Here is a 12,044-nt window from a genome sequence, read left to right as displayed (position 1 = left end):
AAAAGAGATTTCCATTTCTTTCTTTGAGTTAGTTGGATATTAGGAACTTGAAAAATAAATCTTAAAGTTAGCCTGTTAAACTATGATGCTATTTGGGTGCAAGCTGAGCCCTCTCCGGAGCCGGAGTGGCTGGGACTGCGTTGAAAGCCAGCCTCTCTGGAGACAGGCTCCACCGTGAATAACAAAACATTGAAAAAATACAGGCCGAAGATTCCATAAATTAGGTCTCATGTTGGCCAACCTGCAGTTCATTATTCTTGACACTTAAGGCAGAGACCCCTCCTTAGAATATCTCAGTAGGGCCTGGCACAGTGGCTCACTCCTATAATCCCAGCACTTTGGGAGGCTGAGGCAGGAAGATCTCTTGAGCCCAGGAGTTCAAGACCAGCCTAGGCAATGTACAGAGTCCCCATCTCTACAAAAAATAAAAATAAAAAATTACCCAGGCCTGGTAGTGCATGCCTATGGTCCCAGTTACTTAGGAGGCTGAGGCAGGAGGATCCCTTGAGCCCAGGAGGTTGAGGCTGCAGTGAGCTATAATTACTCAGTCTGGGTGACAGAGTTAGGCCCTATTAAAAAAAAAAGAAAAAGAAAAAAAGAAAAATCCCAGTGGGTCCCTGAGAGCTCGGCGTTTAGCAAGGCTCCGTAGTCCTTCACCAAATGCAAGTGATGAACTGGCTGGTATACGTAGCACAGTAACCTAGAGATTTAAGTGGGACTGTCATTTTGCCTCTTGTAGATGAATCTTGGTTTAGAGACCCTTATTAGAAAAAAAAACAGGCCAGACGTGGTGGCTCACACTTGTAATCCCAGCACTTTGGGAGGCCGAGGCGGGCAGATTGCCTGAGCTCAGGAGTTTGAGACCAGCTTGGGCACCACAGTGAAACCCTGTCACTACTAAAATATAAAAAATTAGCCAGGCATGGCATCAAGCACCTGTAGTCCCGGCTACTCAGGAGGCTGAGGCAGGAGAATTGCAGGAGGGGGAGGTTGCAGTGAGCTGAGATCGCGCCACTGCACTCCAGCCTGGGTGACAGAGCGAGACTCGGTCTCAAAAAAAAATAAAAACCCACAACAGAATAACCAGATGTCTTCTTCCATTATTTGGCTGAAGGAACTGCTGCTGCTGCTGAGTTAAAGTTTGGAGTGAGGATCAACAGCACCTACAGCACAGAAAAATAAGAAGTCTAAGAAACTAAAATAAGTTTTGGCTTCTGGAATTTTCTTACAGCAAAAGGGAGAAATTGAAGGAAAAGTGGTATGTAGTAATAGTAATAATGATACATTAGGAAGCATGTTAAGTGCTTACTGTGCTCCAGCCACTGATCTGTTTTAGCTTATGTAAACCTTGTGTGGGTGAAGTAGTAGGATTAGTTCCTTTTGATAGATGAGGAAACTGAAGTCTTACGGAAACTAGCAACTTACTAAATGTATAGCCAGAGAATGGTACCACCAGGATCAGAACCCGTGGCAATGTCTCTCCAGAGTCACCATGCTGAATTCTCTCCCTGCCTTTTATGATTAAAGACCAAATAAACTCTGCCACCCAGAGTTTCATGTTTATGTATGAGACACTGTGTACTGCCAGGAGAATGCAGGCACCATTTAGGCCAGGGCTGCTGGCCTCTGCCTGCTGCTCAGTAGTGTGTCAGAGGAGATGAGAGAAGATCATCAGTGTCTGTCTGTCTTGTCTGACTCTGTTTCCAGCAGTGGAGATGGGAGTATGAGACTGTGCTTAATCAAGGAGAAGTAACTTCAAAAGAATGTATGAGCCCCTGGTCTCACTCTCTCAATCTTCCCACTCCCGCAGCCAACCAGCTCAGTTGTGGACTGTTACTGTAGATTCCTGTAAGAATCAAAGAGGATATCAGAATTTTCACTTTGTGTTATTTTAGCTTCTATTCATGCTGACTAATCAGTGACACTTGGTTATGTTCATTTTCCACAGGAGTAAGACTGAACCAGCCCCTTTGTTCTCCCAGGCTTAGTTTTACCCTTCAGACTAGTCTTCAGATTAGCATGTGGGATAGAAGAAGCCTTGTTTTGGAGTCGCTAAGTCCCAACTCCCCACCAACTGGCTTTGAGATACCAGTGAAATAATTTAAGCTGACTGAGTGCAGTGGCTCACGCCTGTAATCCCAGCACTTTGGAAGTCTGAGGTGGGTGGATCACCTGAGGTCAGGAGTTTGAGACCAGCTTGGACAGTATAGCAAAACCTTATCTCTACTAAAAATAAAAAATTAGCTGGGCATGTAGGCAGACACCTTAGTCCCAGCTACTCGGGAGGCTGAGGCACGAGAATTGCCTGAACCCGGGAGGCGCAAGTTGCATTGAGCCAAGATCGTACCACTGCATTCCAGCCTGGGCAACACAGCGAGACTCCCATCTCAAAGAAAAATAATAATGTAAGTTCTTAGAGCCTCAGTTTATTTATCTGTTAAGTGGGCACAATAATACCTCCTTCATAGGGTTGCTTGAAGCATTAAGCACTTTTGTAGGAAATGCCAACTGCATCACACATTCCCATAAGTATTGCTGCATTTCTCAGCCATCTTGTTACCAGGCACTAGCCCTTCCCTCATTTTCCCTTTCTTTGTCAAATCCTGTGCCAAGGTCACAGTACGTGCTTCCCAGTTGGTAATTGGTAGCTTCTTTAGAGGATTTCCTGCACCTCCCTGTTCAAGAGTGGCTCTGGTTCTTGTTATCTTAGCATTGTCTCGACATCTAAGCTCTGTCACCAGCAAATGAAGAGGGTCCCAAATGCAGGAGACTGAGCCCTGGAGGACAGAGTCACATCCCAGCTCTCCCATTCACCGGTAAAGGACCTCAGATGAGTCCCCTAACAGTGAACAACATTGGAGGGTTTGCTAGACACTGTGCACTTGCCATATGTTGGATCAAATATTCACACCAATGCTCTCCAATCAGAATACATTATTTTAGAAGTTGACACCCCCTCAGAAAATAACAACAGAAACATCTGTCTACTCTGAGGCAGATAATCATTCCCACTTTACAAATGAGAAAATGCAGACATTATAAACTTTTGCCCCTCACCTACTTTGTGGATGGGTAACAAATATTGGGTTCAAACTCACATCTCTTCTGCTCCAAACTCCAGGTAGCCTTCTCTATGTGCAGCGGAGGTAATGGGATTCCTGTTTCATAGCTTGTCATAAGAATGATGACAGGGCTTTGCAAACTTCAGAGATAAGGGGAATGGCTGTTGCTGTTGTTAAAATATAAGCCCCAAAGCAGGAAGAGGTCAGGATTCACATGAGGTATAGAGAAGGGTGTAAGCAGAGAACAAAGTTAGAGGGAAGAATAAGTTAGGATCCTAGTGGGATGGTGAAAGGATGAAAAAGGGTGTCAGAAAACAGTGTTCCCTGATTTCAAAGGTCTGGCCTGTTGGGTTGTGACATTACATAGATGTGTTCTGACCCATCTCAAAAATTGGACATCACTGAATTTAATTAAGATCAATTAGACATTCCTCCTATTGTTCGAACACAATGCCTTATTTGTTTGAAAAGAGGGAAGTTCTATATGACCTGAAAGCTTCTTCCTGCTTCATCTACTGCTTTTCCTCATGAAAGATGAAATGTCATTTGAAATAATAAAAAACAAATACTTGGCCTGCAGGCTGGACTACATTTCTATATGCATTTTCTCAAGACGCTATTAAACTATTAATACAAAAGGGGTCTGATGTCTTTGTGGGATCTGATTACTCTTTCTTCCAAATGTCCCTTGCAATCCAATCTAAACCTTAGCTGTGGCTTCAATCTGAGATGGAAAAGGCACCCCCCACCACCATCAGTAGCAGCCACCTGATAAAACTTTCATTTCTCTTTTCCAATATGAAACCGACAGAAGCAAGCAAGTGGTTTGGGAGGCTGGACTGGGTATTCAGAAATCTTTTTGGTGAAAGCAGGCATGGTTGAAAGAAAAGAACCAGAGTGGTTAAGGAAGAGGAGAAAAAAGTCACAGGCACAAAAACCATAAATATAGTTAGAAGTCAGTTTGTTTTAGTCTTCATCTGCCCCCTTCAACTAAATCAACCAAGTCTTAAAGCATGTATGTGATTTACCGTATAGACTATAGGTCGTTGATGTTTCATGGGGCTTACGACCTAGAGAAGGTCCCAATAAAGGCTTTGGGTTGTTTTCCAAAAAGCATGTTTTTGGTTCTTGTTCCCTGACTCATTGCTGATGTGACAGTGTTTGAGATTACCGAGCTATAAAATCCTATTTATAATTTTAGACCATATTTCTGGTGGTTTTGGTATTATTCATTCATTCATTCTAGAGATGGGGTTTCACTCTTGTTGCCCAGGCTCTCGAGTACAGTGCAATGATGTGATCAGAGCTCATGCAACGTTAAGTTGCAGGGCTCAAGTGAATGTCCTGCCTTAGCCTCCAGAGTAGCTAGGACTACAGATGCGTGCTATATCTGGCTAGTTTTTTAAAAATTTTTGTAGAGACAGGGTCTTGCTACATTGCCCAGGCTGGTCTTGAACTTCTGGCCCAAAGTGATTCTCCTCCCTTGGCCTCCTGAATCACTGGGATTACAGGCATGAGTCACTGCACCAAGCCCTATTTCTGGTAGTTTTATTTAAGATCCTAATTGTAAGCAGAAAATACCTAGAGATTAGTCTTTTGCTGATACAAAATGTGCACCTGGTACATGATAGGTGTAATGATAGCAGTGATGATAGCTGTTGTCGTCGTCATCAAAGATACTATAGAGGCTGTACATGTGTCTCATACCTGTAATCTCAGCATTTTGGGAGGCTGAGGCGGGCAGATCACCTGAGGGTCAGGAGTTTGAGACCAGCCTGGCCAACATAGTGAAACTCTCTCTCTACCAAAAATACAAAAATTAGCCAGGCATGGTGGCAGGTGCCTGTAATCCCAGCTCTTTGGGAGGCTGAGGCAGGAGAATTTCTTGAACCCAGGAGGCAGAGGTTGGAGTGAGCTGAGATGCACCATTGCACTCCAGGCTGGGTAACAAGAGCAAGACTCCGTCTCAAAAAAAAAAAAACTAGAGAGATCTCATCCATTTTCCTCTTTTCCTCTTTATTTAGGTGAAATGTGCGGGTGCAGAGAGGTGACATGACTTACCCACAATCACATTAATAGACTCCTCAGTCATATCTAGTACTCCTGTACTATCTCAGGGTTAAACAGCCTGCTTGAGGCCACTGTAGACTAGAAAAGATCTGCTGATTGCTTCAGCGGCCTGTAGATGAGGCCCAGTACTTGGAGCTGTCTGAAAACTACGTGAACCTTCAAAGACTGGAAAGTGGAGACATCCAGGCTTGCTCACCTGGATGCCTGTCTCAGATTCCATTCCTGAGTTCTTAACACACATCCTCTGTTCTCAACCTCCCTCTCCCACCCCTACCCCCTAGAACTGGCCTTACAACCTTTTTTTTCTAGAAAAGGAAACAAACCTTGAGACTTTTATATGGTCACTCTCGAAAATAGGGTGTCAGCGTCTGTGTAATTGGTGACTATTAAGGAAAGAAAAGCAAGCCATAGCGAGCTGCAGAGCCCCAGAAAATGTTTTCTGTATAGCGGTTTCTATGCCACACAGTGTGGAAGGCAATTATCTTGGAGGGGATTCCACAGCCCTGTGCCGGCTTCCCCGGTGTAAGATTTATTGTCGGCTGGATTGGGTGTTCTTTATAAGAGCATTTACTCGGCATCTAAAGCGCTGTCAAGAGTGCTACTTCCTGAATGCTTTTGAGGTTGCAACTGCTAAGCTTCATTTTCCCGTCTTGGAGATATATTTTTGAAATGGTATGCAGGGATTTGTACAGGCCTCGTGCTTCCCATTGACACTGACAGGAGTTGCACTGTTAAACCCCAGCACGCTGCTGTGGAAATTTACCCCCTAATGCCCAGAGCCCTCCTTCAGCTGGGAATCTGGCCCACACGTGTGCAGAGGGTTCCGCAGAGGGTTCCTGTAGCCGGGATAGGGACCGAGAGCGCCCTTGTTTTGTGTTAAGTCAGCTCATCAGCCTCAAAGTTAACTGTTTTCTTACTTAAACAAAGGATAAGTAAGTATTCTTCTTTTGCTTTTTTTTTTTTTTTTTTTTTTTTTTTTTTTTGCTCTCTCTCTCTCTTCTCTTTTTGTGGATCTTAGGAATGCCAGAAGAAAACTCGAACTGCAAGTCAGCTAAATACACTGTATTGTCAAACCTCAGGGACCACTGAAATGGGAACAGTGGCCCATTACTGCTAAGAAGGTGTTTTATTGAAAATGCACCTACCTGAACTCCCCGGAGAGTGAGCAAAAGAAGGCAAGATGCCCAACAGTAATACAGGTTGTTCTCTTAGGCAAGCTAAAATATAGAGTTTGGCACTCCCCTGCTGTGAGCGAGCAGGCAATAGAATAGACAAATGTGCATTTTTACATTAAAAGTGCCATATTTCACTAGGGGCGCCCCCCTTCCTCCCCCCATTTTGTTTAAATGTCTTAATTTATATATTCCAGTTAATCGTTCATTACATGTCCTTTCTCTGTCTGGCTTTTGAGAGTTGTCTTTTGACTAAGTAGAAGTAGTCAAAATTTCCTAATCCTGGCAGGCTTGCCAGCAGAGGGCAGGCGTCAAGAAGGTTTTGACATAAGGGTGTGTCAACCTAGGGTCAGGGGAGGGTGGCGTTGCCTGGGAGGAAGACGTGTGAGCATTGTTCACAGGGCAGGATGGGACACGCTCCCTTTGCCTCTTTGCAGGCCTGCTGCACACCGCAAGTCTCTGGAAAAGCTGACTATACTAAATAAAGGTGGTCAGTTGCCTTTATCTGATATTCAGCGATTTCTACATAATTAAACATTAAAAAGTATTAAAATGTAATTTCATTCTCCAAGAGCCATCTTTTCTTTCCCCTTTAGTGCCTCATTTCTGATTATGCTTAAAAATCGAGGGTTTGCTTCTGGGTGGGCCAAAAATACTGTCACTCTTTGGGAGAGAAATAACAAATCTCACTTGGTGGTGGTGATTTTTTTCCCGGATATCTGAAGGATACAGCACTTTGGGACATGCTCTACTGCCCCAAAACATGTACCTTTTGAAGAACTTTGCACACTTCAATGTAATCTGTTCTAACCTCATGGCAGAAGCAGTCCATTAACAAATTTTACATTATGTTAAAACAAGGGATTATAGTTTTATCATAAATGAGAGAGGATCATTTATTACTGTCAATTAGATGCCGAGTTAGGCAAGGATGTTGCCATTTTTCTTTTCTGTCATGATTTTGTTTACCTCTGGTGTGTATGAATGTTTTTAAAGGATTTGTTTTTAGGTTGATGTTTTCCATAGCTCCTCATACTCCTAAGTCACCTGAATGTTGACACGTCACACCGTGTACGTACAAATTCACCAGAAGCAATGGCATTATAAAATCTTGCATTACACGAAGAGGCAAACGGCAATTTGGAGGCCGCATTAAGGGGAATTTAAACTCCTGTGAAACAGTGAGAACTCAGTCTTTTCCCTTGGCCAAACTTGCAGGCACAGAAGCAAAACAACATAATTAGCTTCATTGTCAACATACGCATAACAGTGACATAAACAATATCAATATGGAACTAACTGCCTCAGCTCCCTGTAGATGGATGATGTATTAATTTGTATTTTTTAAGTAAAAGCACTGCTTAAATCAAGACAGAATGGTGGTTCCTTGGAGACAGAAGCCCAGATCTCAGGAATGGGGCATTGCTGTTGCAATTTAGTAACTCTAATTGGCTGCCCCTTTGGCATTCTTTGGAGAAATACTTAAAGCAGTCCTCCTCCTGGGGGGGCAAGCTTCCCTGGGCAGCCCATCAGGCATACTACTGGGCTTACATTTTGTATTCCTGTTGCTTTAGCTTTTTCTCTCCAGCAACACAATCAGTTGGTTGAATCTCTTTAAGTTCTGTCATTTCAGAATATGTCCAGGCTACTCCATTAAATTAATTGGAAGGGGGAAAGAAAATGTGTGTTGTGTTAACACAGGTGTTGTTCAGAAGAAGACAGCAAACTTGAATTAAGGTTTTGGCCTCTGATCACACAGTTGATTTTTTGCTCCATGCTCTCTAGTTATTTCCAAGCAGCTTCTGGCAAAGCAGGCCTTTCGGTGGAACTGAGGACCACGTGGGCCAGTGACCATTGCTGCGTCTACCTCACCACAAGGCCATTTATCAGTGTGTGGAATAATGTCCTTAGGAGATGCTCCTGACTCTTCCTTTAATACATCTTACCTCCATTCTCAGCTCTGAATGGGCAGTAAAACCTTTCACTTTCTTCTGTGTTCAAGGCTAGGACTCAGCAGAACCAAATATAATACATGATTTTAGTCCCAGGTGTGTTATTTGGTGGTTAGAGTTTGGTGTGGGATCATAGTAATCTGTTCTTAAGTGCACAGCCAGCTGCATAATGGACTCATTTAGCAACTGACAGGTTTCTTAATATGTGGTGTTTGAACAAGAGCTGTATCTGTTGTGGGTGTTAGGATGTGGGCATCAAAAATATTTTTAAAGTATGGTATTTAGCATTTCCTTTACTCTTCCTTAAACATTGGCCTGTCTCCCCCCCCAGCATTGCCCCCCTAGGTATTCATTTTATATTATTATGGCTTCTCTTTTTCTATAATTATCCAGTATCTGCTTCCTCTTGGAGGCTTGTGGTATGTTTTTTTTTTTTTGTTGTTGTTTTTTGACACAGGGTCTCGCTCTGTTACCTAGGCTGGTGTATAGTGGTGAGATCACGGCTCACTGCGGCCTTGAACTCCTGGGTTCCAAGCGATCCTCCCACCTCAGCCTCCCAAGTTGCTGGGACTATAGGCATGCACCATCACATGTGTCTAATTACGTATGTGTGTGTATTTTATTTTTATTTTTTTTTGGAGACAGAGTCCCAACTACATTGCCCAGGCTGGTCTCAAATCCCTAATCTCAAGCAATCTTCCTGCTTTGGCCTCCCAAAGTGCTGGGATTATAAGTATGAACCACTGCACCTGGCCATGTTTGATTCTTGGGAGAAATCACTTTACTTTGCTACACCTCAGTTTCCACAATCCGAAAATTTTTTTTGGCCTTTCTTACTCAGCCTTTCTAAAATGACCTGGTGCTCATAGCAATGAATAAATGATTTTAACGAAGTCTTCTGAGTTACTATTGGTTAAAACATTTTATATTATACTCCAGCTATGGAAGTTCCAGTTCTTCCTGAATCCCAAACACAGGACAAATACACAGGACCACAGGAGTTTAGAATTAACCAAAGTGGCCTGGGCATATGTAGTTTATCCAGGTTTATCACTGATGGGACATTTCCTTGCCCAGAAGTAGTCTGAGTCACCATATCATCTGTCTGTTTGGAGAGAGGGTGAGATGGGCTCCAGGGGGCTTCTGAGTTAGTGTGCCAAGACATTTCCTTCTCTCTGTTGTCACCTCCCCCTTATCCAAACCATCAGCTTTTAAAGGCAACCTCCCCATGGGGCCTTCCCAGACCCCTCCTGCTCCTAGTGATCTCCTCCTTTGTGGTCCCAGGGTGCTCACAGCCACCACCATGCAATTTAGTACTTGAGTAAGCACTGCATTGCATCACTCTCTAATTACTTTGTTTAAGGCTTGTCTCCACAGCTGGGTCATAAGCGTCTGTAATGTTTTCTGTTTGCTTGTTTGTTGTTTGTTTTGATGCACCTGGAGACTATTAGCTGGGAAACACCTGTAAAGGAGTTGGTCCACCTTCTAAAAGCATGCATGAGTTTTATGGATGCCTCATGAAGAACTTAGTTTCGAAAATCAGAATACACTGCAGATTCAAAGTACATCCCAATTTTGTTTATAAACATTAAAACTCAATTTTAATACTTTGGGGGAAAAATGTCACGCGTTTTGAAATGACTATTTCCACTTTCTCTCTGTACACTGGTTGGAGAGCACTTCCTTTATTTTTATTTCCTGCCGTTAGGGCTCTCTGCTAGTCCCTTAGGAAAAAGCACCTTGTCTCTTTAAGAGTCAGGACTCTACTGATAATCAGGGAACAGTTTGGCAGATTTAAGGCCCTTCCATCCCCCAAAAGCGCCCTTGATTCTGTTGAATATTCATGAGAGGGTGGGGTCACATTTTGTGACCTGAAAAAATCCCATTAATAAATTTGGTATCTGACACAAAAACACTTTAGGGTGAAGAGCGATCTGCGCTGTGCCCATTTAACATCTGATCGTACGTTGATGGTCACTTCGCGCTTCTGTCTCTTTTGCAGCCAACGTAAAGAGGGAATTGTTTGCTCCCCGCTGACCCTACTGAAATTTTGGCCTTTGCCTGATTGGAAATATTACCAGTATTTTTTCTGGTTTGTAGTAACCTGCATTTAATACACCTCACATCAAAAAGTACTTTCAAGTAAAACTCCTGAAATTACTGGGTCAGGTTTTGTTTTTTTGTGTTTTTTGTTTTGTTTTTGAGAGCAAACAGATATTCATTGATGTCACACTATTCCTTTTCCTCTAATGTTTTGAGAAAAAGAATAAAAATATGTGTGGAGATTTTGTGTGTATCTCTTTAAAAAATACATAGGCCAGGAAGTTTTTCTCCAAGTTTGAAGATGGTAAATAGGTGATTTTATTGAGCCGCCGAAATGAACTAGATTAACCTGGCGCGTATATCGTGTCAGTTGAGCCAACGAAGTTAGCATATTGTTGACTAAAAAAAACACACTATACTCAGTTTTCAATAGCCTGAAAGAGCAGTGACTATTTCTAATAGAGAAGGTCATCCTAAAGTGCTTATTGAGAGTAGCTTTTGTTGTTGCTATTGTTGCATAAATAAGAAAGGAATTTAAAGAATTATTTCTTAGCAAACGTGTGGCAGATGCTTTCTTCGGCAGCTGTCGTTCTAGAGGGGAAGTCGCCTGGTTCAGCGACCAGGCACGTTTGGTTGTTATTTATTTCCAGCCCGCGTCGGCTTAGTTTCCCTCGGCGCACACTGGCACACTTTGGCGAGCCCGACTCCGGGAAAGAAAGGGGTGTGGGGTGGCCGAGGCTCTGCGAAACCCCCGACGTGAAGCGAAAGTTCTCCTCCCTGGGTGGTTTTCGAGGAAAGCGCTTCTCCGCGCTGCCTGGGAGACCCGCGTCTCCTCCCGAAGCCGAACAGTTGCTCGGAGCAGTCGGCTTCGCTCCGCGAGCGCCGGGTCCCCCTCCTCGGCCTCCCGGGTTTCTCGGAAAGGTTAGGACAACTCTTTGTCAGTTTCAAAGACGAAACAAACACGCCGCCCAGCCGGCAGCCCGGGCCCCGCGGAGCCCCGGCCGGAGGGAGCGGAGCGCGCCGAGCCCGGCCGCCCCAGACGTCAGCCGGAGGCGGGTCACCGGGTTAACAGCTATTAAGTAGAGTTGCTCTCCAGACAAAAGCCGGGTTGCACCCGAGCGTGATTTCACCTGCCGCGCGGAGGGGGCCGGGGCGCGCGGGCGCGGGGCGCGGGCCGCGGAGCCCATTGTGTGGGGCGCGGCGCGGCGCGGCACGGCGCGGCGCGGGGTGTTTAGAGGCGGGTTGTGATTGGTGGAGCAGGGCGGGGCGGGTGGGCGCGGCGCGGCGCGTCTTGTCAGCCCGCGAGCCGGAGCGCCCCTGCGCGCGTGCAGTCCGCCTGCACGCCGAGGCCGCCGGACCCCACGCCCGGCCCGCGCGGGCGCCCCGAGCCCGGCTCCGCGCGCCTGGCGGCTACATGGAGAGTGTCAGGTTGGTCCTTCTGATTGATCTTTGCCGGTTTCGCTCTCCTTCCCTGGGCTCCGCGGCGCCCGCTTCCTGGGGGGCCTCGCTGGGGAAGGCAGGAGCGCCCGAGGGTTCTGAAGTTGAGTCTTTTAAAAAATCATCCTCATCCTCGCTGTTTACCAACTTGGGTAGGAGTTGCGCTTTGGAAGTGGAGGCGGGGAGGGAGTGGAGGGGTGAGAAGAAGGAGCTGCAGGCCTGTGGGTCCTGGAGAGAGATTCCCCCCCCCCCCCTTGCTCTCTGGCTCACACTCTCGCTCTCTTTTTTTAAATGTTCATGGGTGGGGT

At 45.2% G+C, this 12,044-nt stretch overlaps 1 protein-coding gene across 26 annotated transcripts in view; it reads left to right on the top strand.

The window, feature by feature from the left end:
• FOXP1 (forkhead box P1) overlaps positions 1-12,044 on the top strand; it is a 635,694-nt gene that overhangs the window by 517,850 nt on the left and 105,800 nt on the right. For 4 of the 26 annotated variants that reach the window (XM_078351478.1, XM_078351475.1, XM_078351476.1 and 1 more), the window contains exon 1: positions 10,860-11,220. The exons of 18 other annotated variants lie outside the window; for them this stretch is intronic. In XM_078351478.1, the coding sequence (XP_078207604.1) occupies positions 10,867-11,220 (354 nt within the window). In that variant the 5' untranslated portion in view covers positions 10,860-10,866. Of the gene's footprint in view, positions 1-10,859; positions 11,221-11,624; positions 11,728-12,044 lie in introns of those variants that run through there. 4 more of the 26 variants (XM_054245861.2, XM_035274645.3, XM_035274646.3 and 1 more) reach the window with 1 other exon arrangement.

Source organism: Callithrix jacchus, chromosome 15 (assembly GCF_049354715.1).
Source record: "Callithrix jacchus isolate 240 chromosome 15, calJac240_pri, whole genome shotgun sequence".
Lineage (NCBI taxonomy): Eukaryota > Metazoa > Chordata > Mammalia > Primates > Cebidae > Callithrix > Callithrix jacchus.
The sequence above is the reverse complement of the archived record's forward strand: the minus strand, read 5'-3'. Positions and strand labels throughout refer to the sequence as shown.